At 46.2% G+C, this 25906-nt stretch overlaps 1 protein-coding gene across 3 annotated transcripts in view; it reads left to right on the top strand.

The window, feature by feature from the left end:
- HERC4 (HECT and RLD domain containing E3 ubiquitin protein ligase 4) overlaps positions 1-25906 on the top strand; it is a 164104-nt gene that overhangs the window by 6446 nt on the left and 131752 nt on the right. For all 3 annotated transcript variants that reach the window (XR_003942136.1, XM_030203132.1, XM_030203133.1), the window contains exons 3-5: positions 4803-4962; positions 6146-6222; positions 8918-9139. Coding sequence is in view for 2 of the 3 variants with exons in the window: in XM_030203132.1 (XP_030058992.1) it covers positions 4803-4962; positions 6146-6222; positions 8918-9139 (459 nt within the window). In the remaining variant the exon portion in view is untranslated. The remainder of the gene's footprint in view (positions 1-4802; positions 4963-6145; positions 6223-8917; positions 9140-25906) is intronic.

Here is a 25906-nt window from a genome sequence, read left to right as displayed (position 1 = left end):
GAGCAGTGCTCACCAGTCTTGCTGTGGACACTGAAAGTACACAACCCTTGGACGACATGGACAAATGACATCCTGTAAAGCACCCGCCTAGGTCATGACCCCAAACATGGGATTTGCCACCATATTTGGAGTCATGACCAACAGTTTAGGAAGCTCTGGTGTATAGATTAGCAACTAGCTGAGTTCATCAGAGAGAAGTTTTGACTCGCTTATGAGAATTACAAGTTCTGATTTATCTTTAGCACTGTGGCAAGAATAAAAGCCTTTTAACTTTTGAAGACGTGTTCTTCTTTTGTGGACTGCACTACCTTTTCTGCAGAACTTTGGTTTCCTCTTCTGAATTTCCTTACAGCCCTGTGGCCAGTTTACATTTAGTCATGGTACTTACCTGAGAAATGTTAGCTACTGTGGTTACCAGAGGTATGAATGTGTGACATATGTAACAAAACAAAGGGGGGTCTTTCACTAAGCCATGGTAGCGTTTTTAGCTCATGGTAGAAATCAGCTGGCTGTAAACGCTACCACAGCTTAGTAAAAGACCCCCCCCCCCCCCCCCCCAAGCTTTCTGGCAAAAAAAAAAGTCAGAAACAAATATAAAAAATACACATATCGCAGAAAACCTCAGAAAATTTTGTAAGAAGAACGTGCTCAGTGATGCTTGCCCCGGGATTGATAGCATGGAATGTTGCTACTAATCGGGTTTCTGCTAGGTGCTTATGACCTGGATCGGCCACTGTTGGAAGCTGGGCTAGATGGACCATTGGTCTGATCCAGTATGGCTATTCATGTTGTGCATCGTTCGGTAAAGTGGTCCAACTACTACTACTTAGCATTTCTATAGCGCTGCCAGGGTTACGCAGCGCTGTACAAGTTTAGACAAGGAGAAGGACAGTCCCTGCTCAAGAGAGTCCAAGCGTTCCTGGTGCATGCCCACAAGAACTGTGCAGTAGGGCAGGATCACTGAGACCCCTCCCACCCCCCCACCCCCCACCTGAAACATCTCCGGTGGTCCAGTGAACCCTTTCTCAAACCACCCCCTCCCACACACCCCTAAGGACATCCTTGGTGGTCCAGTGTGGTATTAACGAGGGTATGATTGCCCTTTAATATCAAAACCTTCAGGGGGACCTCTAGTAGCCTGAAAGTTAATTCAGGGAGAGTGCAAGGCTGAAGGATTTTCAAAACAAAAATGCACTGCAGGCCTAATGGACCACTATTTAGCTCTCTCAGCTAACTCTTTCTTGGCATGCCTTTTTAAGACTGGTCCTGGGGCAGCTCAATATATCAGTATATTATCTTTATTTGATATACTGCTGTAGGGAACTTACTATCTGAGCAGTTTACAACTTTACAAATAAGAGAAGAAATCTACGAATGAAAAGAAATATAATTAGGAGAGAAAGGCAGAAAACATTTTTACAAATAAAAGAAAAAATATACTAATGAAAAGAAGTATAATTTGGATAGAAAAGCAGAAAAAACATAGTCATAAGCAGTAAAATAATAAACTCATTGCACCAAGCAAAAGTCCCCAAAAGGCAGCGAAGAAAGGTCAGACAGGCAAATTTAGGGGGTGGATTTGAATAGCTGCCTAAATAAGTAAGTCTTAAAGGCCACCTTGAAGTCCGTGTGAGATTGCAAAATCTAAAAGGAAGAATATTCCAAAGAGTAGGACCAACAATGTTAAACATAGATTTTCCAAGTACATTCAAAGAGGTTATACGAAAGAAGGGAATGGTCAATAGGTGTTGCTGTGAAGATCGAAGAAGGCGGCTAGAGGAGTAATGAGTCGAATAGCTTTCAAGGGTTGGAGTCTGATTGATTGCAAGGATTTTATGAACTAATGTGAGGAATTTATATTTAATTCATACATCTATGAGCAGCCAATGCTTCTGCCTAAGAAGGGTGACATGATCATACTTCGACCACCAGTATTCAATTTATCTGTTAACATTCTGTACAAATTGTAAACGCAGTGTTTCTTTTTGTGCTATGCCATTAAATAAGGCATTACAATTGTCTATACAGAAAAATACTAAGGCAATTTGGGGATCCTATGTATATCCCTAATACTATGTAAGCCGCATCGAACCTGTTTTTAGTGGGAAAGCGCGTGATACAAATGTATTAAATAAATACAAAAATCCCATTCCTTTTTATTATTGCGAACCTACTAGATGTTGGAAAGAAATGATATCTAAGACATCGAGAATATCTGACTGAGGGTAAAATAACAATCCAAAACTTTAATGGAACGGGACCAAATTTGGCTTGCACGAAAAATTGTTACAGACAAAATTTGAATATGAGCCATATTGAACAAGGGCTTTCAGAGAAATACAACACCTACAAAAAATAGCCCAATGCATTTCTGTGGAAGAAGGAATTCAGCTTCTGCAGCATAGAAACTTTGATACAATGAAAAATAGCGGTTATGCAGTTTGCAAGGAACAATTCCTTGTTGTCTCTCATCTCCTGGCTGCCCCACCTCCACCACACAAATACACGCTGTCACAGAGAAAGATACTTCACATGCTTTCCCCACCACATCTGTCCTTGTTACCACACCCCTTTCCTTGCTCTGCTGGGTCTCAGTGATTTTGATGTGCACTTTATTATCTTTGCTTTAAAGTCTACTGTGAGGCCTAGAGCTTTTTTTTTTTTTTTTAAATGGTTGCTATATATTTTGGCATCCAGTGACAGAATATGTACTTTGAACCTCCTGATGGTAAATACAGATTACAGTGTTGAAATCCTGTGTTTTAACTATAACATACATCTTTTTATATCTCTTAATTGTGACATCATACTTGGTTTTGTGTTTTTTTGAAATCGACTTAATATTTGGGAAAGTGCTTCATTGAAAGCACCCCTCTGTGTCTGACCTGGAGAGCAAATACACATGCATTCATACATTCTTCCTATTGTGCTGAGTACCACAGGAGGGATTAAAAGCAATTTTCAAAACCCACATTGATAAGTTGCCTAAGCATATTGCATCTTACAAACTCTTTGGAATGATGAAAAAATTGTGGCAAGTGCTAGCAATGCATTTTAGAGTGAGCAGATACTCCATCTACTCTGGTTTAAATGAGGTTCATTACTGTCATGGTATGTATAAAATTAAGCAGTGTAGAGATATTATCTCCCCCCCCCCCCCCGAAAATACAAAAATACACGTACGTATGAGTTTGAAAGAATTACATCAGTCTTGCTCTACATGCTTTCCCAGCTTGTTCTTTCTAACTCAGCAGATGTTGGAAAGCAGTTATAAAGGGATCAAGAATATCTGGGGACCAAATACTCTTAGAAAATTTAATGGAAGAAGATCAAATTTGGTGTAGGAGAAAAATTGGTGAATAGAAGCATTGGGTTTGAAATTGAGCCAGATTAAAAATGTTCAGGAATGTTCCAGGGGGATAAGCTCCTTGAAAAGTAGTGCATTTCCAACTTCTGTGAATGAACAGTTTTTGTGCTGCAGAAGCTGAAACTGCATTGTTTTTATCCGGGAAGCTTATTTCCTGGAACCATTTGTTCTGTCTGGTCCCTATTTTTCTCCCATGCTAAATTTGTTCTTGTTCCATCAAACGTTTGGAAACCCCCAGACATACACTTCACAGCATCCCAAGTTAAATCCTATATAATAATTCTCACCACCAACGTTCTAATGTGGGACTGCCTGTGTCCGTGGCTCCTGGAGTTGCTGAGCTAGGCTCCGTAGCCAGGATGATGTCACTAACAGCTGATTCCCAGGCAGGGGGAGGAGTACCTACTCCTCCCCCTGGCTGGGAATCAGCTGTCAGTGCGCCGCTCCCTGCCACTTCGGAGCAAGTGGCAGGGAGCGGTGCATCAAAAACTACAAACGCAGCGCCACAGAACCCCCCCCCCCCTTCAGTACATCACCCAATCCCCCCCCCCCCCCCGGCGCATCAAACCCCATTGCCACCCGCAGATGCCAGTAGTAACGCCGTCTGGTCGCTGCTGCTTCTCCTGTTGAGCAGCAGCGGCCACTACAAAAAGAAAAGAAGAGGTAAATGTTTTTAAACCCAGCCCAAATCATTCGCGAATGCCTGAGTCTTACAACGCAGTCTCTCCTCCTCTCACCTCCATGTCACTGCCCCTGGAGTAAGCCCCCTGTCAAACCTCCACCAGTGTTATGGGATCTCAATATGTCGTTCTCACCCAGCTGATGAAAGCTCCTTTTGAGCCACTGAATTCCTGCCATCTGAAATACTTGACCTGGAAGGTCATTTTCTTGGTGGCTGTTACTTCAGTTCGTAGAGTCAGTGAGCTCCAAGCCCTGGTAGTGCATGCACTTTATATCAAGTTTCATCATAACAGAGTAGTCCTCCGCACTCACCCTAAGTTTTTGCCGAAGGTCATGTTGGAGTTCCATCTGAACCAATCAATTGTCTCCTTGATACAGGCCAATGTGCATCAGCTCTCTTCCACCTCTTGTATTGATAGTAGGGAGGGGGATGGATGGAGCCAGCATAATTTGGCAGCACTTTCCTGGTTCCTGTGCCCCATTCTGCGTTGGGAACGTTATGCAAATTTCTGCATTGCACAGTTGTGCAGAATTCTTCTAGGAATAGATGGGAGCACTGTGTTCCAGACTAGTGGGATAACTAATAAAACAAGCATTAACAGGTTAAGTGAAAGATCACATCATTCACCATTCATTTATCTCAAGTCATAGAAATTAGTTTTACGAGAAATGTTAAGAACATTTAAAGAGGCTTGTCTTGGTCTTGACAACAAATATTTACCACCATATTGTTTTTCTTTTTTCATGTTTATAGAACATGTTGGTGCTCTGGATGCTCAAAATATTGTAGCAGTGTCATGTGGTGAAGCCCACACCTTGGCATTAAATGATAAAGGTCAAGTGTTTTCCTGGGGTCTTGCCACAGATGGACAGCTTGGTCTCCCAGGATCTGAGGACTGTATCAGAGTGCCCAGGTAACCTAAGTGACTCAAGGAAGTCACATTTTCAATTTTAACAGTACCTTGATTTTAGTGTCTTGGGAAGGCAATGGCAAACCACTCTGCCAGTAGTCTGCCAAGCAACTGTCATGCAAATGGTGGTCCCCATAAGTCATTTGCATCTTGATACTTGCGTACAGGAGACTACTGTCAGTTATGGTTCCCAGAAGTCAGATGTCAGCTTTGGCACTCATCTGGTTCTGTGTTCTTTTCTTTTGGTCCCGGATCCACTTAGGGGCAGTGGGTTTCGTAGCACAATAATACAACACACAGGTGTGGCTTAGAAAAATGTATTTTATATAGAAATAGGCTTACAGCACTGCTTCAGTGTGTCTCGAGGTCTGCCTGTCATTCTGATTCTGTGTACGTCTGTCAGTGAATGAATGTCTGTCAGGGCTGAGAAGGGGGATGTGTGTGGAATGTCTCTGTGAGAAAGAAGATCTGCAGGTATGATGGGATGTGTGTCCCCTCCCGGATGTGAACATGTCCTTTTGTATCCCTGAATTCTCTTTCTAGCATATTCCTGTGTAATAATTTGGTTTGTTTGATCTGATGTCTCCTGATTACCACAGAAGTGTGGATTCCTTTGAAGACCCAGTTCTCAAAGATAGTCTGTCTGGCTAATCTTGTCAATTAATCCCTTCGGGACAACTAATATCACCAGGCCAATTAATCCCGTCAGGTAGAGAGACATCGTCACCCGGGGTCAGACTAGGGGGGAGGTCGGGGCTTCTTGCAACATCTCCCAGATGCGTTTAGCTGACATTCTGAGTAGGCCTTGAAGCCTCAGTTAAGCTAACTGATACAACTACTTTTATCTTTTTTAAGTTGAACCTTTCCAATATTCATTGAAAAATTCCCCAAATTTTATGTGGCTTTGCTTGTCAAACTACTGTCCATACTTAAACTGCATAGCTATATAGATAGATATTGGCTGAATGTAACCATTGTCTTGTAGAGCAGTGGTGGTCACTGCCCTCTACATATATTCAGCACCACTGGCTATCTGGATGCTGAATATAAATTAAAATATTTAAATGCTGCAGTCTGAGTTTAAAAGAAACTGCTGACCGCAGTGTTTGAATACTGACCTGATTAGGATTTAGACTTGACTATTAATTTAAAAAATCTAATGGGAGGTTTTATTTATTTCCCTCAGAAATATTAGAGGTTTGTCATATGTACAGATAGTGCAAGTTGCCTGTGGTAGCCATCATTCGCTCGCACTTTCAAAAGGTAAGAATACAACAGCCAGTTTTTACCTCTTTACCTACATATGCTATTTATTTATAAAACCTTGTACACCACCTTTCCTGTTCCATTAGTCAGTGATGTACATCTAATAAAATATACATTGAAACAAAAACAATCACTTCATCATTGATATGTTGAAACCCTCTGCTCAGTGTACAGCAGGGGCTAAGAAAGCAAATAGAATGTTAGGTATTATTAGGGAAGGAATAGAAAACAAAAATGAGGACATTATAATGCGTTTGTATTGCTCCATGGTGCGACTGCATCTCAAATACTGTGTGCAATTCTGGTCACCGCACCTCAAAAAAGATATAGTGGAATTAGGGAAGGTGAGGAAAGGTTAAAGCGGCTAGGGTTGTTCAGCTTGGAGGAAAGATTGCTGAAGACATGATAGATAGAGGTCTATATAATAATGAGTGGAGTGGAACGGGTAGATGTGAATCGCTTGTTTACTCTTTCTAAAAATACTAGGACTAGGGGGCATGCAATGAAGCTACAAAGTAGTAAATGTAAAACAAATCTAAGAAAATATTTCTTCACTCAATGTGTAATTAAACTCTGAAATTTTTTGCCAGAGAATGTAGTAAAAGCAGTTAGCTCAATGGGGTTTAAAAAAGGTTTGAATAGCTTCCTAAAAGAAAAATCCTTACGCAGTTATTAAGATGGACTTGGGGAAAATCCACTGCTTATTTCTAGGATAAGCAGCATAAAATGTATTGTACTGTTTTGGGATCTTGCCAGGTAGTTGTAACCTGGATTAGCCACTGTTCGAAACAGGATGCTGGGCTAGATGATGAACCTTTGATCTGTTCCAGTATGGCAACTCTTAACATTCTTAACTAAAAATATGTACCATGGAGTCTCAGTTATCTGACGTAAATGGGACCAACAGATAGTTGGATAACACAGAAAAAGTGGATGAGGGATAAAAGAGAGGCATATTAAATGCATGTCTCAAAAGAGGAAACAGTTACAAGAGTTTACAAGCTTAATGTTCTCAAGAATCTTATCTAGCACCGTTGCCTTTTGCCTAAACATGACACTAGGAAAGAGAGAACAAACCACATGTATCTCATTAACAATGCTGTGACATCACATAGGTATGTTGGATTACCCAGAATGTCAGATGAGTGAGACTCTACTGCAATCATAACTTTAAGATAATGAAAAACAAAAGTTGCAAATGATCCATGCTCATCTTGATCCCATGACGCAGAGAGAATTTTATTTACCCCAATTCCTAGATCTAATGTATGAAATCTTTCACCCCAATACATTCCAGTCTCATATGGGCAATCATGAAGCCACACCACTGTTGCAGTGAGGGTCCCCTGGGGTCCACCCAAGTATGCAATATGGATTTTAATGAAAAGAGAAGCACATAGTGTAAAAATGTTTTACTACCAGAGAGTAAATGGAGGTTCAATGACTCTCTTCCAAAAAGCGAATGAGGGTCATACGGGATACAGCAAGTCCAGATATTTTGAAAAAACAAGAATATGGTATTCCAAAAGGTTTGCACTCATGGATAAAGCCAAAACATATGTCCCAAAGTAGCTGAGAATGCTCCATATCTGGGACACACTCCCTGGGACATAAACTTTGCACAGTGAGCCTTAAGTGGGGAAACAGAGAGCCAAAGACCAAATTTATAAAGAATTTCATTGTTGTTCTTCAACCAAGTGTATTTGTATATTCCGTAGAAAAGTCTTTAACTGATCCATTGACATCCATCTGTAGATCTGCAGACCATTGTGCTGCCATTCGGGCGTAATCAATCTCTGCTGGATGAAAGGTTAAAGGTACCTCTCCTGTGACCCCAAAGTTAATGCCTCTGCTGTGGTATCCTGTACATCCTCCATTAAATCTGTCTGTGGTAAAGATCTCACATAATGATGAAGTTGTTGATATTCAAAGTAATCAGTAGGTAGTATAGAGCTTTTCATTTGACCCTCATCTGTCATAACATGTCTCAAATAAACTACCCCTTGTTGCGTCTCGCATTGAAAAACACTCCAACCCTGCCCTGGGGAAAAGGCCGGATTGTTACAGATTGCCAAGTAAGGGGTGACTCTAGCAGAAAAATGTCTCCTACAAAGCCACCGCTATACAAGTTTTGCAGCTTTCAAGATAGGATATGTTCTTAATTCCATGGTATGTAGTAGAATACTAAAATGCATCAGTGGTATCAGTCTAGATTCCAACTGAGGAACAGAGAAAGAAGAAGTGGACCAAAACTAGTCATTAATATATCTCATTCCACTGGCCGCATTTAAGTAGTACAAATTCAGTAAACCCATTCCACCCAAGTCTGCACTACCCTCAAGGACAGTCAGGAGCGCTTTCTTTGCCAAACATACATTTTACTCAAGATTCGTTCGTCTTTTCTGGTCAAAAAACCCCCTTTACTATGGAAGCTTGTCTAAATCATCTGACATAGGCATAGTTAGGCTACTTAGTTTGGAAAGGGAAACCAAGATGTAGGGTAGTGGGGGGGGGGGGGGGGGGGGGGGGGAAGGGAGACAAATTTGTTACCAGCACCTAGAGCAATTCATAGGGGCTCTAGCCCCCTTGTGATCCCTAATATATCATCATTTTTCCTGTGTAAATTGCTTTTCTTTTTTTTTTCTGTTGTATATTTTGATTATGTGTTGGTTTTTTATTATATTTTTTTCAGGAAGTGAAGTTTATTCCTGGGGACAGAATAAATATGGACAACTGGGAATAGGCTATGAATGCAAAAAACAGATTTCACCACAGCTAGTGAAGTCATTATTGGGAATCCCTTTTACCCAGATTGCAGCAGGAGGAGCACATAGTGTTGTACTAACTCTTTCAGGGGCCATTTTTGGATGGGGGCGCAACAAATTTGGACAACTTGGACTTAATGATGAAACTGGTAAGTTATTTACCTCATTGTTGTTTGTTTTGTATAGTGCTGTTGATGTTCATATGTAATAGCATTGTGGTAAAGGAATTTGTAATCTATTAGATTATGATAACCTTTTACTGGAGCAACCAGGAAAGATGATGATGTAAGTCGACCAGCTTAACAGTAAGTGATGGGCTGATGTCTGTATTATATTGGTAAATGCTGCAACCCATAATTAGATTGTGCTTAATTTTATTATATTATAAATTGTTTATATTACATTCCATTTTAAACAATTTCTGTTAATAAAGGTGCAAGGACTACCACCACCAAACGGAAAGTAGGGACAACTTTTTCTCATAGTAGAGCTTATTTATATTCTACTTAAGTACTGCAGTAGATTAGAGGCTTTGTGTCTATCAGAAACACTCCCTCTCGGTAGAAGAACCTATTTACATTCAATACAGGTTATTAGGTCCAGTGCCAGGCAAGGATCCAAACTAAGGATGGAGAATATACTTGTAGGCATGACAGTATCTTTTCATTTCACAGCAACTTTCACACTTTATAAAAGTGATTACCATGCTATGTAAATGTGTAAATATCATTCTCCGAGGACAAGCAGGCTGCTTGTTCTCACGACTGGGTTGACGTCCGCGGCAGCCCCCACCAACCGGAAGAAGCTTCGCGGGACGGTCGGCACGCAGGCCACGCCCACCGCGCATGCGCGGCCGCCTTCCCGCCCGTGCGCGACCGCTCCCGCCAGTTCCTTTTTTTCCGCGCCTGGAGAGAGTCGTGCTTTGCCGCTCTCTCTACTTCAGCCGCCGGATTCTTGCGATCGCGTATACGCGGATCGCGCTTCGTTAATTTAATTTAATTTCCTTTTATTATCGTTTCTTTTACAAAAAAAAAAAAAAAAAAAGACTGCGCGTGTGGAGCACGCGCTCCCCTTTTCCCTCGCTTCCAGCGGGGACGCCTCGTTGCGGCCTAGTGGCCGCTCGGTCGGCTAGTTTTTTCGTGGTGTGATTTTAGCCACCATTGCCGACTTTGACTTCGCCGACGCGATTTTTCCGTCGATGTCCTCGAAGGTCCCGAGTGGATTTAAAAAGTGTGGTCGCTGCGGCCGGCCGATCTCGCAGACCGACACCCACGCTTGGTGCCTCCAGTGCCTCGGGCCGGAGCACAATCTCAAGTCGTGCGCGCTGTGTCTCGGTCTCCGGAAACGGACTCAGGTTGCGAGGCAAGTTCTGCGGGACCGTCTTTTTGGAACTTGCGCCGGCCCCTCGACGTCGACCTCGACGGCATCGGTATCGAAGGCCGGATCTTCGGTACCGGTATCGATGCCCGAGACATCGGCACCGATGGCAGCGACCCCAGGAGAACAGGTCCCGTCGGCCCGCCGGTCCGCCGGTGAGAGTGGGGTTGAGAGGCCGCGTGGGCTGTCGGCCCCGGTCACTCCCTCAGCTCGTGAGCCACGGGACCGAACCCTGTCGGACCCGGTACCTCGAGACCGAGGGGGATCGACCTCCTCCTCCTCCATGCCCTCCGGCGCCGGTGACGTGCACCGGAAAAAAGACAAGAAGCGCCGTCACCGGGAGCCCTCGGTGCACCCTGAAGGGGAGTCGACGCCGAAGCGTCATCGCAGAGAGGAGAGATCTCCGTCGGTGGTGGAGGTACCGACGCGTCGGGGTTCCGGCACCTCGGTGCCGTCTCCTGGCCCCCAGCAGCTTCTGGCACCGACACCCTTACCGGCCCCACCGCCTTTCCCGGCAGCGGGCCTGGACGAGTGCCTCAGAGCCATCCTTCCGGGGATCCTGGAAGGGCTGATGCGCCAGGCTCACCCCCGACGCCGATGACTGTGGCGCCGGCGAGCTCTAGCCCGGCGCCGGGGCTGTCGACACCGCCGCCGCTTGCGGTGCCGGTCTCGACCGCCACGCAGGTGGAGTCCCCGTCGACGTCGATGGAGGGAGCTCCGTCCCCGCCGGCGCGGGAGTCCACCGCTCGACGACACCGAGGCCTCGGTGCCTCGACGTCGAGCCGGGCCCGGTACCGGACTCAGCTACATGAGCTCATGTCCGATACCGAGGATGAGGACTCGTGGGGGGAAGAGGAAGACCCGAGATATTTCTCCTCAGAGGAGTCTACGGGCCTTCCCTCGGACCCCACGCCGTCACCGGAGAGGAAGCTCTCACCTCCTGAGAGTCTCTCCTTTGCCTCCTTTGTGCGGGATATGTCTATAAGCATTCCCTTTCCCGTGGTCTCTGTGGAAGAGCCGAGGGCCGAGATGCTCGAGGTCCTCGACTATCCATCACCACCTAGAGAGTCCTCCACGGTACCGCTGCACAATGTCCTGAAGGAGACGCTGCTTCGGAACTGGGTGCGACCACTAACTAACCCCACCATTCCCAAGAAAGCAGAGTCCCAGTACAGGATCCACTCTGACCCAGAGCTCATGCGGCCCCAGTTGCCCCATGACTCAGCGGTCGTGGATTCTGCTCTCAAGAGGGCACGGAGTTCGAGGGATACCGCCTCGGCGCCCCCGGGGCGGGAGTCTCGCACTCTGGACTCATTTGGGAGGAAGGCCTACCAATCCTCCATGCTCGTGACCCGCATCCAATCTTACCTGCTCTATATGAGCATCCACATGCGGACCAATGTGCAACAGCTGGCGGACCTGGTCGATAAGCTCCCGCCGGAGCAGTCCAGGCCATATCAGGAGGTGGTCAGGCAGCTGAAGGCGTGCAGAAAGTTCCTGTCCAGGGGGATTATTGACACCTGTGACGTGGCATCTCGTGCTGCGGCCCAAGGTATAGTGATGCGCAGGCTCTCATGGCTGCGTGCCTCTGACCTGGACAACCGCACCCAGCAGAGACTGGCTGACGTCCCTTGCCGGGGGGATAATATTTTTGGCGAGAAGGTCGAGCAGATGGTTGACCAACTGCATCAGCGGGAAACCGCTCTCGACAAGCTCTCCCACCGGGCGCCTTCAGCACCCGCCCCCGCGGGCGGGCGTTTTTCCCGGGCTCGGCAGGCTGCACCCTATTCTTTTGCGAAGCGTAGGTACAACCAGCCGGCCCGAAGGCCTCGTCAGGCACAGGGACAGCCCCAGCGCGCTCGTTCCCGTCAACAGCGTGCGCCTAAGCAGCCCCCTGCGCCTCCACAGCAAAAGCCGGGGACGGGCTTTTGACTGGATCCACGGGAACATAGCCGCCCTACAAGTGTCCGTACCGGACGACCTGCCGGTCGGAGGGAGGTTAAAATTCTTTCACCAAAGGTGGCCTCTCATAACCTCCGACCAGTGGGTTCTCCAAATAGTGCGGTGCGGATACGCCCTGAATTTGACCTCCCTGCCTCCAAATTGTCCTCCGGGAGCTCAGTCTTTCAGCTCCCATCACAAGCAGGTACTTGCAGAGGAACTCTCCGCCCTTCTCAGCGCCAATGCGGTCGAGCCCGTACCACCCGGGCAGGAAGGGCAGGGATTCTATTCCAGGTACTTCCTTGTGGAAAAGAAAACAGGGGGGATGCGTCCCATCCTAGACCTGAGAGGCCTGAACAGATTCCTGGTCAAAGAAAAGTTCAGGATGCTTTCCTTGGGCACCCTTCTGCCAATGATTCAGAAAAACGATTGGCTATGTTCCCTGGATTTAAAGGACGCATACACTCACATCCCGATACTGCCAGCTCACAGACAGTATCTCAGATTCCGCCTGGGCGCACGGCACTTTCAGTATTGTGTGCTGCCCTTTGGGCTCGCCTCTGCCCCACGAGTGTTTACAAAGTGCCTCGTGGTGGTAGCGGCCTACCTACGCAAGCTGGGAGTGCACGTGTTCCCATATCTCGACGATTGGCTGGTCAAGAACACCTCGGAGGCAGGAGCCCTCCGGTCCATGCAGTGCACTATTCAGCTTCTGGAGCTGCTGGGGTTTGTGATAAATTACCCAAAGTCCCATCTCCAGCCAACCCAGTCTCTGGAATTCATAGGAGCTCTGCTGAATACCCAGACGGCTCAGGCCTACCTTCCCGAAGCGAGGGCCACCAATCTCCTGGCCCTGGCTTCGCAGACCAGAGCGTCTCAGCAGATCACAGCTCGGCAGATGTTGAGACTTCTGGGTCATATGGCCTCCACAGTTCATGTGACTCCCATGGCTCGTCTTCACATGAGATCTGCTCAATGGACCCTAGCTTCCCAGTGGTTCCAAGCCACCGGGAATCTAGAGGATGTCATCCGCCTCTCCACCAGTTGCCGCACTTCACTGCTCTGGTGGACCATACGGACCAATTTGACCCTGGGACGTCCATTCCAAATTCCGCAGCCCACGAAAGTGCTGACGACGGATGCATCTCGCCTGGGGTGGGGAGCCCATGTCGATGGGCTTCACACCCAGGGTCTGTGGTCCCTCCAGGAAAAGGATCTGCAGATCAACCTCCTGGAGCTCCGAGCGATCTGGAACGCACTGAAGGCTTTCAGAGATCGGCTGTCCTGCCAAATTATCCAAATTCGGACAGACAATCAGGTTGCAATGTATTACGTCAACAAGCAGGGGGGCACCGGATCTCGCCCCCTGTGTCAGGAAGCCGTCGGTATGTGGCGTTGGGCGTGTCGGTTCGGCATGCTTCTCCAAGCCACGTACCTGGCAGGCGTAAACAACAGTCTGGCCGACAGACTGAGCAGAGTCATGCAACCGCACGAGTGGTCGCTCCATTCCAGAGTGGTACGCAAGATCTTCCGAGAGTGGGGCACCCCCTCGGTGGATCTTTTCGCCTCTCAGACCAACCACAAGCTGCCTCTGTTCTGTTCCAGACTTCAGACACACGGCAGGCTAGCGTCAGATGCCTTTCTCCTTCATTGGGGGACCGGCCTCCTGTATGCTTATCCTCCCATACCTTTGGTGGGGAAGACCTTACTGAAGCTCAAGCAAGACCGCGGCACCATGATTCTGATAGCGCCCTTTTGGCCTCGTCAGATCTGGTTCCCTCTTCTTCTGGAGTTGTCCTCCGAAGAACCGTGGAGATTGGAGTGTTTTCCGACTCTCATTTCGCAGAACGACGGAGCGTTGCTGCACCCCAACCTTCAATCCCTGGCTCTCACGGCCTGGATGTTGAGGGCGTAGACTTCGCTGCGTTGGGTCTGTCTGAGGGTGTCTCCCGGGTCTTGCTTGCCTCTAGGAAGGATTCCACTAAAAAGAGTTACTTTTTCAAGTGGAGGAGGTTTGTCGTTTGGTGTGAGAGCAAGGCCCTAGAACCTCGTTCTTGCCCTGCACAGAACCTGCTTGAATACCTTCTGCACTTATCAGAGTCTGGCCTCAAGACCAACTCAGTAAGGAATCACCTTAGTGCGATTAGTGCTTACCATTATCGTGTGGAAGGTAAAGCCATCTCTGGAGAGCCTTTAGTCGTTCGATTCATGAGAGGCTTGCTTTTGTCAAAGCCCCCTATCAAGCCTCCTACTGTGTCATGGGATCTCAACGTCGTCCTCACCCAGCTGATGAAACCTCCTTTTGAGCCACTGAATACCTGCCATCTGAAGTACTTGACCTGGAAGGTCATTTTCTTGGTGGCAGTTACTTCAGCTCGTAGGGTCAGTGAGCTTCAAGCCCTAGTAGCTCATGCTCCATATACTAAATTTCATCACAACAGAGTAGTGCTCCGCACTCACCCAAAGTTCCTGCCGAAGGTGGTGTCGGAGTTCCATCTTAACCAGTCAATTGTCTTGCCAACATTCTTCCCCAGGCCGCAAACCCGCCCTGCTGAACGTCAGTTGCACACATTGGACTGCAAGAGAGCATTGGCCTTCTACTTGGAGCGGACGCAGCCCAACAGACAGTCCGCCCAATTGTTTATTTCTTTCGACCCTAACAGGCTAGGGGTCGCTGTCGGGAAACGCACCATCTCCAATTGGCTAGCAGATTGCATTTCCTTCACTTACGCCCAGGCTGGGCTGACTCTTGAGGGTCATGTCACGGCTCATAGTGTCAGAGCCATGGCAGCGTCGGTGGCCCACTTGAAGTCAGCCACTATTGAAGAGATCTGCAAGGCTGCGACGTGGTCATCTGTCCACACATTCACATCTCATTACTGCCTCCAGCAGGATACCCGACGCAACAGTCGGTTCGGGCAGTCGGTGTTGCAGAATCTGTTTGGGGTGTAAATCCAACTCCACCCTCCAGGACCCGAATTTATTCTGGTCAGGCTGCACTCTCAGTTAGTTGTTCTTCGTAGGTCAATTTCTGTTGTACCCTCGCCGTTGCGAGGTTCAATTGACCTGGGTTATTGTTTTGAGTGAGCCTGAGAGCTAGGGATACCCCAGTCGTGAGAACAAGCAGCCTGCTTGTCCTCGGAGAAAGGGTATGATACATACCTGTAGCAGTTGTTCTCCGAGGACAGCAGGCTGATTGTTCTCACCTACCCTCCCTCCTCCCCTTTGGAGTTGTGTGTTTCATATTTTATTGCTTGTCATTCAACTGGCGGGAGCGGTCGCGCACGGGCGGGAAGGCGGCCGCGCATGCGCGGTGGGCGTGGCCTGCGTGCCGACCGTCCCGCGAAGCTTCTTCCGGTTGGTGGGGGCTGCCGCGGACGTCAACCCAGTCGTGAGAACAATCAGCCTGCTGTCCTCGGAGAACAACTGCTACAGGTATGTATCATACCCTCCCCCTGTTAGAGGAAGTCTTTGGAGGGGCATTCATATTACCTGTTAGACAAAAGTAAGGTTCCAGTGACTGAGAATGGCAGAAAATCTTCCCGTATTAACCACCGCAGAATAAACGTGCATTTCCCATGGTCAGATGTGGAGACTGTGGACAAAAATGCTTTTATTTCCCTTTTCTTCCCTGCAGTTACTGTCTGTATATGGATGATTGACAACATTTCAAAGTGATTGGGGGTGCCAAATACAATACAAATTACACTCCCTGGACACAGTGGAGGAACTTGTTCAACATCAGTGGTGCATAGCAACCACTGGCACCCACAGAGCTGTTTTCTATGAATCCATCCATACTATAGAGGTCTGATTTTTAAATCTGAGAATACTATTGAACTAAAGACTATAGAGAAAAATGGATTTGTTAATTTTTAACGTGTATTTTTGGGAACTACATGGATCTGAAGAACAACCAGGAAATTCAGTTTCATCATTTTACTTTTTATTGACCAGTAAGATAGGAGACCAGAACTGGAATCTTTTGTGCAGTAATACAGGGCTAACCTTGGAAATAAGTCAAAACGTCATTTTTATTTTTATTATTATTATCATTATTACTATTTTGAAAGCAGGTTCTCTCTTTAACTTCTAACTCAGATAGTGGAAACCTGCTTTAACCTTGCTCACTGTCATCTTTTGCTTGATGGCTGGTAGGAGCAAGGGAAATTATGAAGACAGTGTTCAGTAGCAACAATTAGTTGTTGGTTTGAAGAAGTGGTTGTGCCAGGTTCTTGAGGGGGTGTGGTCTGTCAACCAGAAGTGTGTCGATGCAATCACTAGGATGGATGAAAATGGGGAGAGGCAGTTAAGATGAGGACAAAACCTTGGGTAGCTGTGAAGCAAGATCTTTATAACTAGATGACCAGAAGGAAACTGTCAGACCAAAAAAAGAAATTCATTGTCACCTGTTTGGCTCTGATGCAGGATGGCTACCTTTCTCTGAATTAGAATAATTGTAGCTTATATTTATTGTGGTCTTCTGAATAAACTTTGCAATTAGTATCAAACTACAGGAAAATACCACTAACTTCAATCTGTTGCACATCACTGTGACCCTTGAGTACCTACTAGGTTTGGAAACTCATGAAGAGACTGAAATTTATATAAATAATGACATTATCCCCGAATTATTCTTTGTTCAATTTATTGTGTATGCTGTCAGCAGCCATTTGAACAATGTTTATGCCAGTTTTGACTGCCAAGACTATTAATGCTTTTATATCATTTTTCATTATTACAACCTATGGCAACTACTAACACAGTTTTTATACATTTTTGAATACATAACTGCTCAATTTTAGTACAACTGTGCTTAGCCACCTCTTTTCAAAAAAGTTTTTTTTTCTACAGTTAAATGCCATCTGTATTACTAATGTGGTTCTATATTTGCTGCCTTTACAAGTCCCAGGAGATCAAAAAACATGGGTTAAAAATTTTAAAAATATATCCACGAATAAGGAAATAAATGTCACCCTGCCACAGATGTAGACTTCATCATTATGTAAGGAGTGGCATCGCTGAGTAATTCTTGGTATTCTTTGTCTCCAGTTGCTGGACTAGTATAATAGAATTTAATTGACTCCCATGGCAATAGGCAGAGAGGGTTGATCTCCCCCTGGTTGAATATCAGCAGACCAGGGGACAGACAATCAGCAGAAGGACATCCACAGCGACCTACTCATCTTGGAGTTCATTGTCACTTATCTTTCATGGTGTTGGCAAAACCCCTTTACACTCTTACTTCTGTCTCTTCTCCTCTCTCCACAGAGGCTGTGAGAGTACTCTGTGTTGGTCAATAAAGACTTTGGGGAGAAAAAAAAAGCTATTTTAAGAGGCAGTCTTTTTGTGGGAGAGAGTCAGTGTTTTAGGAGCAAATATAGTGAATTAGTGGAAAAGGAGCTGGTGCTGCAATGGGAATGTGGCAATGGTCACCCTCGCTGATTCCTTCCATTTCTTGTTCAATATAAGGGTGGCCAAGGGGGGGGGGGGGGGACTCAATAGGCAAAGAAATGTGACGGCTATAGGCCGCTTGTCAAGTACAGTGACTTTTTTTTTTGTACCCCGTGCTTTCCCACTCATGGCAGGCTCAATGCAGCTTAGGTACTTATTTTGTACCTGGGTCAATGGAGGGTTAAGTGACTTGCCCAGAATCACAAGGAGCTGCCTGTGCCTGCAGTGGGAATCGAACCCAGTTCCCCAGGACCAAAGTCCACCACTCTAACCACTAGGCCATTTCTCCACTCCCTTCAAACCTGGGGAGGACCTGTGAGCTATGCACCTTTAAAAGCCATAGGCCTGTGCTTGGCAGTATATTCCCATGTGACCCTTTTGGCCCCTCCAGTGTTTGGGGGTTCCTTTCTTGAAAGCCATGATTGAATTTGAAGGCAGATTCAGACATGCAGCTGGAAACAGTTGAATTCACAGCCTTTAATTTAGACACCTTTATAGAGGAGTGTGGTAGCCGTGTTAGTCCACTCTTAAGGTTATCAATAGAAATCAAACAAAATAAAACATGGAAAAGAAAATAAGATGATACCTTTTTTATCGGACATAACTTAATACATTTCTTGATTAGCTTTCGAAGGTTGCCCTTCGTCAGATCGGAAATAAGCAAATGTGGTAGCTGACAGTGTATATAAGTGAAAACATTCGAGCATTACTATGACAGTCTGACAGGGTGGGAGAATGGGGGTGGGTAGGAGGTATGCATGGGGACATCAAAACATATCACTGATCAACAGAGAAATACAGCCATCCTGGATGTATTGACAGTATCAAGGAAATTAGAATGAACAAATGAGAGCTGAAATCTGTAGTTTATTGCAACAGCACTGAAAGGACAGAATACCAAGTTCTCTGACAAAGAAGCATTGTAAAATTCGGATTTTAAAAAAATATATACTTTTTAATCAGGTTGTGGGATAGTAGACTTAGGAGTAATGTCAGTTTATTCTTTTTCATGGAGAGGGTGGTCGATGCCTGGAATGCCCTCCCGAGGGAGGTGGTTGAAACAAAAACAGTGATGGAATTCAAAAAGGCGTGAGGTGAACACACAGGATCCCTAATTAGGAAATGATGGTATAAAAGACAAAACTTAAATGACTGCATGTGTGTGATATGGCAACCCAGCTATGAAGAACTAAGTCTAGTATCAGGCAGACTTCTATGGTTGTATCCCGTATATAACAAGGCAGATTGGGATAGGCTTAAGTGGGCTTTGACGGCAGCTCCAGTAGTTGGAATGTAATGATGGTGCCAGGCGGACTTCTACAGTCTATGTCCCAAAAATGGCAAAGATCAGGATCAAGTATTGTCTGTCTTTATCGTTAGGTATGAGAAGGAGGCAGAGGACAAGAAACTTATGAGTAAACATAAGCAACATAAGTAGGAATTGTAGGACCTTATATGTTGGGGATGTGATTGATAAGCTGTGTGCTGTTCTGTCACAATTTTTGTTGGTCAGTATTTGTTGTACATTTTGTTATAAAATAATAAATTAAAACTCAAAAGAAGCAGTTAACACTGCCTACAGGCAGAAGGGGCTGACTGTTATCTGTCAGGTTTCTCGTGGAACCTCTGGGTTAGTGAAGAGTTATGCTAGCCCTTGCTCTCAGTAAAATACAGACCAATGACTCATAATAAGAGCTAGACTTCTTAAAATCAAAATCATCTCTGATACAAAAGAGAGCTAGCCTGTAAAAATCAGAGATCACCTTTGACACAGTTACATTTCACTGTGGCAAGTGCTGAAATGAGGTAATTGAGAACTGGCAAGGGTGGGGGCAATCTACTCTATAAACAATCCTAAGACTGGCACCTGCAAGACGTCATAAGCAAGAGTTGCTATGGTTATGTAGAGATAGTACTGGGTCAGCTGCACTCCGGGTGAGAACATCCAAAGGGGGGGGGGGGCGGCTAGAGGAAGGTTTGGGAACATGTGAAGTCATTCTGATCAACTGATAAGGGCTAGGAGCCCTGTTGAGACAGCTGGGGTCCATTGAAATGAATAGGGCCAAAATTGTATATAAGGAGCAGTTTGAGGAGTATTAGAGCAGACGAGAGGAGAAGAAGACCAGAGAAGGAAGACTCCAGAAGGCTAGAGAGAGAGGATGTGCCATGATATGCTGCCCCATTATGTGAATGCTTAACTTGCATGTACTGCCATTGGTAAGATTGTAATAAACTATCTAATTATATCTACTACATACTGGGTTCCTTTCTAATTACAAGGGTCTATACTGCCTTGACGGTGTAAGCCTGTCATGAGCAGATTCAGGGTTGGGGTAATTAAGCATCTAGAGGGGATTTGCAGTTCTCTCTAGGATAGTACAGAGAGCCCATGGCTTCCGCTGCGCAAATGGGTGAGGCAGACCTAATTATAAACATTAGTGAGCCCTTGGACCACTGCCGAGGAGCGGCAGCGGCAGGAGAATCACCCAAACACAAGACAAGGCAGAACAGACGTACCGGCAAACCCAGGACCAGAACTCCCAGACGGAGACTGCAGCCGAGGCAACTCAAGCTGGAACAAGCAGGACAGGAAGTTAGCCCAAACTTCACCTGCACTTGACCGTCGTTCCTCAGGGGTAGAGCCCCCTGGGTGCATGCGGCCGGCAGGACTTACCGGACAGGGCAGGAAGGCTGAACCGCAGGAAACAGCAGGAAGAAGAAACCAGAAAACAAGCCGGGTCTCGGCAGGCAGCAGACAGTCGAATAAACCAGGAGACAGGCTGGGTCACGGCAGGCAGCAGACAGTCAAATAAACCAGGAGACGGGCCGGGTCAAGGCAGGCAGCAGACAGTCGAATAAACCAGGAGACAAGCAGGGTCAAAGCCGTAACCGGGAAAAACTCAGCAGCACTGCAACTAACTCTCACCAAAGGAAACTCCTTTGAGGACCTCTGTTGCAAAGCAAACTAGAAAACTTCCCAGGTGATTAATAAAGGCAGCCTACAAGGGAGTTAACGAGGTACGGGTACTGCTTGGTTCCAAAAAACTCCCAAAACAATCTGGAAGGCTGGAAGATTCGGACCAGACTAGAATATCTTCTGTAACATGGGAAACGACAAGCCATCAGTTCACAGCAGCTACCAGGTCTAACCACCAGGGGGCGAGGTGACTGAGAGCAAGGAACCTGGGCACAACCGTGACATATCTGAGTTGCAGAATCATTTCACAAGGGCCCAGTTTTCCTCCTTGGTTGAGCAAAGTTTATTTTGCTGGAGGATCTCTGTAGGTCAGAAACTTTCCATAGAGTTATCCAGGCATTGTAATTTGGATATACAAGCCAGAGGGGATGAATTTGGAGCAGAAGTTCTCCAGCAGGTCTGACTTCCTCCCACCCAGATTAAGTATAGCTTGAGTGCTTCCCATATATTTGGCTTTGGTCTAGCCAGATGATGAGAGGTTGAGAGGTGATATTTTAAGCTTGTCTATTAATTTTTTTTCCTTGAATACTGTAAAACCAGTTTAGACTTAGATGTCTCTGACTGCTATATCTGAATTCTAGTATAGTTCATTTCAAATTTGCTATTACTCCTGTAGTTAGATGTCTCTTGGTCAGCAAGGTTGGATCCTCTCTTGGTGGTTTGATATAAGTTTTATGATTTGAATGCTTCTAGTTAGTTTGAGCTTTGACTACATCAAATCATCTGACTACATCACTCCTTATACAGTGATGTCATTCTGAAAGTTTGGTTTGTAGAATTCTTGTAGAATGACATGTGTCCGAGGCAGTCGCAAACTCAGCCCTCCCATGCAGGGTATTTTGCTGACGCCAATTCAGACGGTTCATGGGAGTCTGATGATGATCCAAGGTATTTCTCGGAGCAGGAGTCTTATGGAATTCCATTAGACCAGAGGAGAGACATAAATCTCCACCTGAAAGTCTCTTTTCCCACTTTTGTAAAGCAGATAGTGACTGCCCTCCCTATTAAGTTAGAGACGGAGGACAAGCCCAGGGCTGAGATGTTCGATGTTCTGGATTATGATTCACCTCCTAGAGAGGCTGTGACTGCCCCTCTTGACAGAATCCTTTGAGATGTTTAGGTGAAGAATTGTGAGTTCCCTTTGTCTGTCTCAGTTAAGTCCAAAAAAATTGACACCATATATCAGAGTCAAAGTACACCTGGGTTTGACAGGCCACAATTGCCTCATCACTCGTTGGTGGTTGAATTCGTGCTCAAAGCAGGCCATGAGCTCTAGGGACTTTGCCTTGGCTTCCCCAGGCAGAGAAGCTCGGACACTGGATTTGTTTGATCGTAAGATGTAGCAGCAGGCCTTGTTGCGCATCTCCTGTATTCAATCATACCAGCTCTACCGAGCCTGTACTTGTAGTCCTTGACGCGCAGTATGTTTGACTTGGCGGAGGCTTGCCCTCAGAAGCAGGCAGAGTCACTTTGTCAGTTAGCTAAGAAGCAGAAGACCTTTCATAAATTTCTGGCCAGCAGTGCTTTTGATACCTTTGACATAGCATCCAGGATCTCTGCTTAGATTATAGCGATGCACAGACTCTCATGGCTGCATGTCTCTGGCTTGGACCCCGTGGTCCAGCAAAGGTTGGCGGATATTCCTTGCTGTGGAGATAACCTTTTTGTGGAAGAGGTGGAAAAGGTTGCTGATCTGATAAAAAAGCATACTGGTACCATTGACACTTTCTCCCAGTGGATACCTGTGCCTTCCTCACCTAGGAGGTGTTCCAGCAAGTTGAAGCGAGGTCCCACTACTCTTGGAGGTGTACATTCCTTCTTATTGTCCTACTCAGTCTGTTCAGCCCCAGCATGCTTGTTCTCTTCAACAGTGTGCACAGAAACCCCAGCTGGCTCCCCAGTCAAAACGGGGGCCAAGTGTTTGACTGGCTCCAGGAGAGCAAAGCCACTGTCAAAGTGACCATTCTGGACAACCTTCTTGTTGTGGGGAGGATGAGTTTTTACCAAGAGAAGTGGTTCCTTGTAACCTCAGATTGGTGGGTTCTTCAAATAGTCCATCTTGGCTATGCTCTACATTGACTGAAGAAACCTCCAGATTGCCCACCAAGAACATCTTGCCCCAGTTCTCCATACAAGGCAGTATTTGTAGAGGAACTCTCTGCCCTTCTTAAGGCCCATGCGGTTGAACCCATTCCACCAGGGGAAGAAAGGAAGGGATTCTATTCCAGGCACTTCGTGTACCAAAGAAAAGGGTGTGGGGGTGGGAGGATGCACCCCTTCCTAGACCTAAGGACCCTGAACAAATATCTGGCCAAAGAAAAGTTCAGGATGGTTTCAGTGGGCATCCTTATCCCCATGATTCATGAACAAGATTGGCTATGCTATCTGAACTTAAAGGGTGCCTATACTCATCCAAGTCACAGAAAGTATCTTCAATTTTGGATGGGGCACATCACTTTCAGTACTGCATTCTGCCATTTGGCCTCTTGTCAGCTCCCAGGGTATTTACAGAATGTCTACCAGTAGTTGCAGCATCTCTACACAGACTGGGAGTCTGTGTTTCCCTACCTGGATGATTGGTTGATGAAGAGCACATCAGAGAGTGCTCAGGAGTCCATGAAGAGAACTATTCGAGTGCTGGAGCTACTAGGGTTCATTAATGAACTACCCCAAATCCCATCTACCAGCAGTTCAGCAAATGGTTCACAGCAGGCCACCGCTCGTCAGATGCTGAGGTTGTTAGGCCATATGGACTCCACAGAGCATGTCACCCCCGTGGCTTGACTCTTTATGAGATCTGCCCAAAGGACCCTAGCATCCCAGTGGTCTCAGGCCATGGGGAACATAGCGGATGTCATATGAATAACCCCAGAACTAACTCAATCCCTGCTCTGGTGGACAGTTTGGTTCAATTTGACCTTGGGACTACCATTCCAAATTCTTCCACCCCAGAAGATGTTTACAGCTGATGCTTCCAACCTAGGGTGGGGAACTCATTTTAATGGGCTTCACACATAAGGTCTTTGGTCAGCCCAGGAGAGGCAGCTCAGATCAACTTCCTGGAGCTCCAGGCAATTTGGAATGCTCTAAAAGGCTTTCAGAGATCAGCTGTTCAACCAAATTGTATTCATTCAAATGGGCAATCAGGTTGCAATGTATTATGTCAACAAGTAGGGAGATGCGGGATCCTACCCTTTGTGACCGGAGGCCTCAAGGATGTGGAACTGGGCTGTCCAGCACAGGATAGTTCTCAGAGCCTTGTACCTGATGGGGAAAGTGCAACAGCCTGACTGACAGACTGAGCAGGGTAATGCAACTCATGAATGGGCTGTCAGCATGAGCATTGTCTGTGAGATTTTCCAAGAGTGGGGTACTCCTTCTGTGGATCTCTTTGCCACTCATTTCAATCATAAAGTCCCTCAGGATTGCTGCAGGCTCAGATTGCATGACTGACTAGCCTCAGATTCCTTCCTCTTTCATTGGGGGACAGGTCTTCTGAATGTGTATCCTCCCATCCCTCTAGTGGGGAAGTCTTTGCTGAAACTCAAGCAAGACCAGGGAACTATGATCCTGATTGCCCTTTATTGGCCCAGACAGATATGGCTCCTACTTCTTCTGGAATTATCCTCTGAAGAACTATGGAGATTGGACTGTTTTCCAACGCTCGTAATGCAGAATGAGGTTTCTCTTCTACATCCCAACCTCCAGTCTCTGGCTCTCATGGCCTGGTTGTTGAGGGCATAGAATTTACTTTCTTGAATCTCCCGGAGGGTATCTCCAAGGTTTTGTGGGCTTTCAAGAAAGATTCTACTAAGAGGTGTTGTACTTTCAAATGGAGGAGGTTTGGTGTGAGAGCGAGGCCCTAGATCCTTTTCATGCCCAACACAGAACCTGCTTGAATACCTTCTATACACTTCTCTGAGTCTGGTCTTAAGATCAGCTATGTAAGGGTTCACCTCAGTGCAATTAATGCTTCTCATCATCACGTAGAGGGTAAGCCAATGTCTGGACAGACTCTAGTTGTTCGATTCATGTGAGGTTTACTTTTAATAAAGTCCCTGGTCAAACCTCCGCCAGTGTTATGGGACCTCAATATTTTCCTTACCCAGCTGATGAAAGCTCCTTTCGAGCCAATGGATTCCTGTCTCCTGAAGTATACTTGAGCTGGAAGTTCTTGTTTTTGGTGGTGGTTCCTTCAGCTCGCAGGGTCAGTGAGCTTCAGGCCCTAATAGCAGATCCACCTTACACAAAATTTCTTCTCTGCACCCACTCGGTTCCTTCCTAATGTAGTGTTGGAGTTCCATCTTAACCAGCCAGTTGACCTACCGATGTTCTTTCCCAAGCCCATCCTGGAGAAAGCGCATTACACACCTTGTTAGCCTTGGCCTTTTACCTGGAGCAGACTAGGCCCTATAGACATTCCACTCAACATTTTGTTTCTTTTGATCTCAACAGGATGAGGGTAGCCATTGGTAAATGCACTCTTTCAAATTGGCTGGCAGACTTCATCTCTTTTACTTATGCCCAGGCTGGGTTGACTGTAGAGGGTCATGTCAAGGTTAATAGTGTCAGAGCCATGGCTGTGTCAGTTGCCTACTTGAGATCAGACTCTATTAAAGAGATTTACAAGACTGCAATGTGGTCTTCAAGCCACACATTCACATCCCATTATTGCCTTGAGCAGGATACCCGACACAATAGCCGGTTTGGTCAGACAGTCCTGCAGAATTTGTTTGGGGTCTAGAATCCAACTGTACCCTCCTAGGCCCATTTTATTCTGTTCCAGGCTGCATCCTCACAACCAATATGTATATAGTTTCAGGTTAATTGACTTTTTGGTCTTGCTGCTGTGAGTCCCTATTATCCTTTTGTTGTTTTTGGTGAGCCGGAGAGCTGTGGCCTGCTTATCCTCGGAGAAAGTGAAGTTACTTACCTGTAGCACGTTTTCTCCAAGGACAGCAGGCCAATTAGTCTAACATAACCCTCCCACCTTCCCTAGGAGTTGGATGTATTATTAGCTATGTTATTGTACTGTGGTCTCACACTTGCAATTCAGGTGGGGAGGCACCCATGCATGTATAGTGGGAGCACTGCCTCAGACTCTTAAGTGAAACTACACTAGGCAGCGTTTTCTGCACCGGGTTCCATGGATGATGTCACCCACATG

This window comes from Microcaecilia unicolor, chromosome 5 (genome assembly GCF_901765095.1).
Source record: "Microcaecilia unicolor chromosome 5, aMicUni1.1, whole genome shotgun sequence".
Taxonomy (NCBI): Eukaryota; Metazoa; Chordata; class Amphibia; order Gymnophiona; family Siphonopidae; genus Microcaecilia; species Microcaecilia unicolor.
The sequence above is the reverse complement of the archived record's forward strand: the minus strand, read 5'-3'. Positions and strand labels throughout refer to the sequence as shown.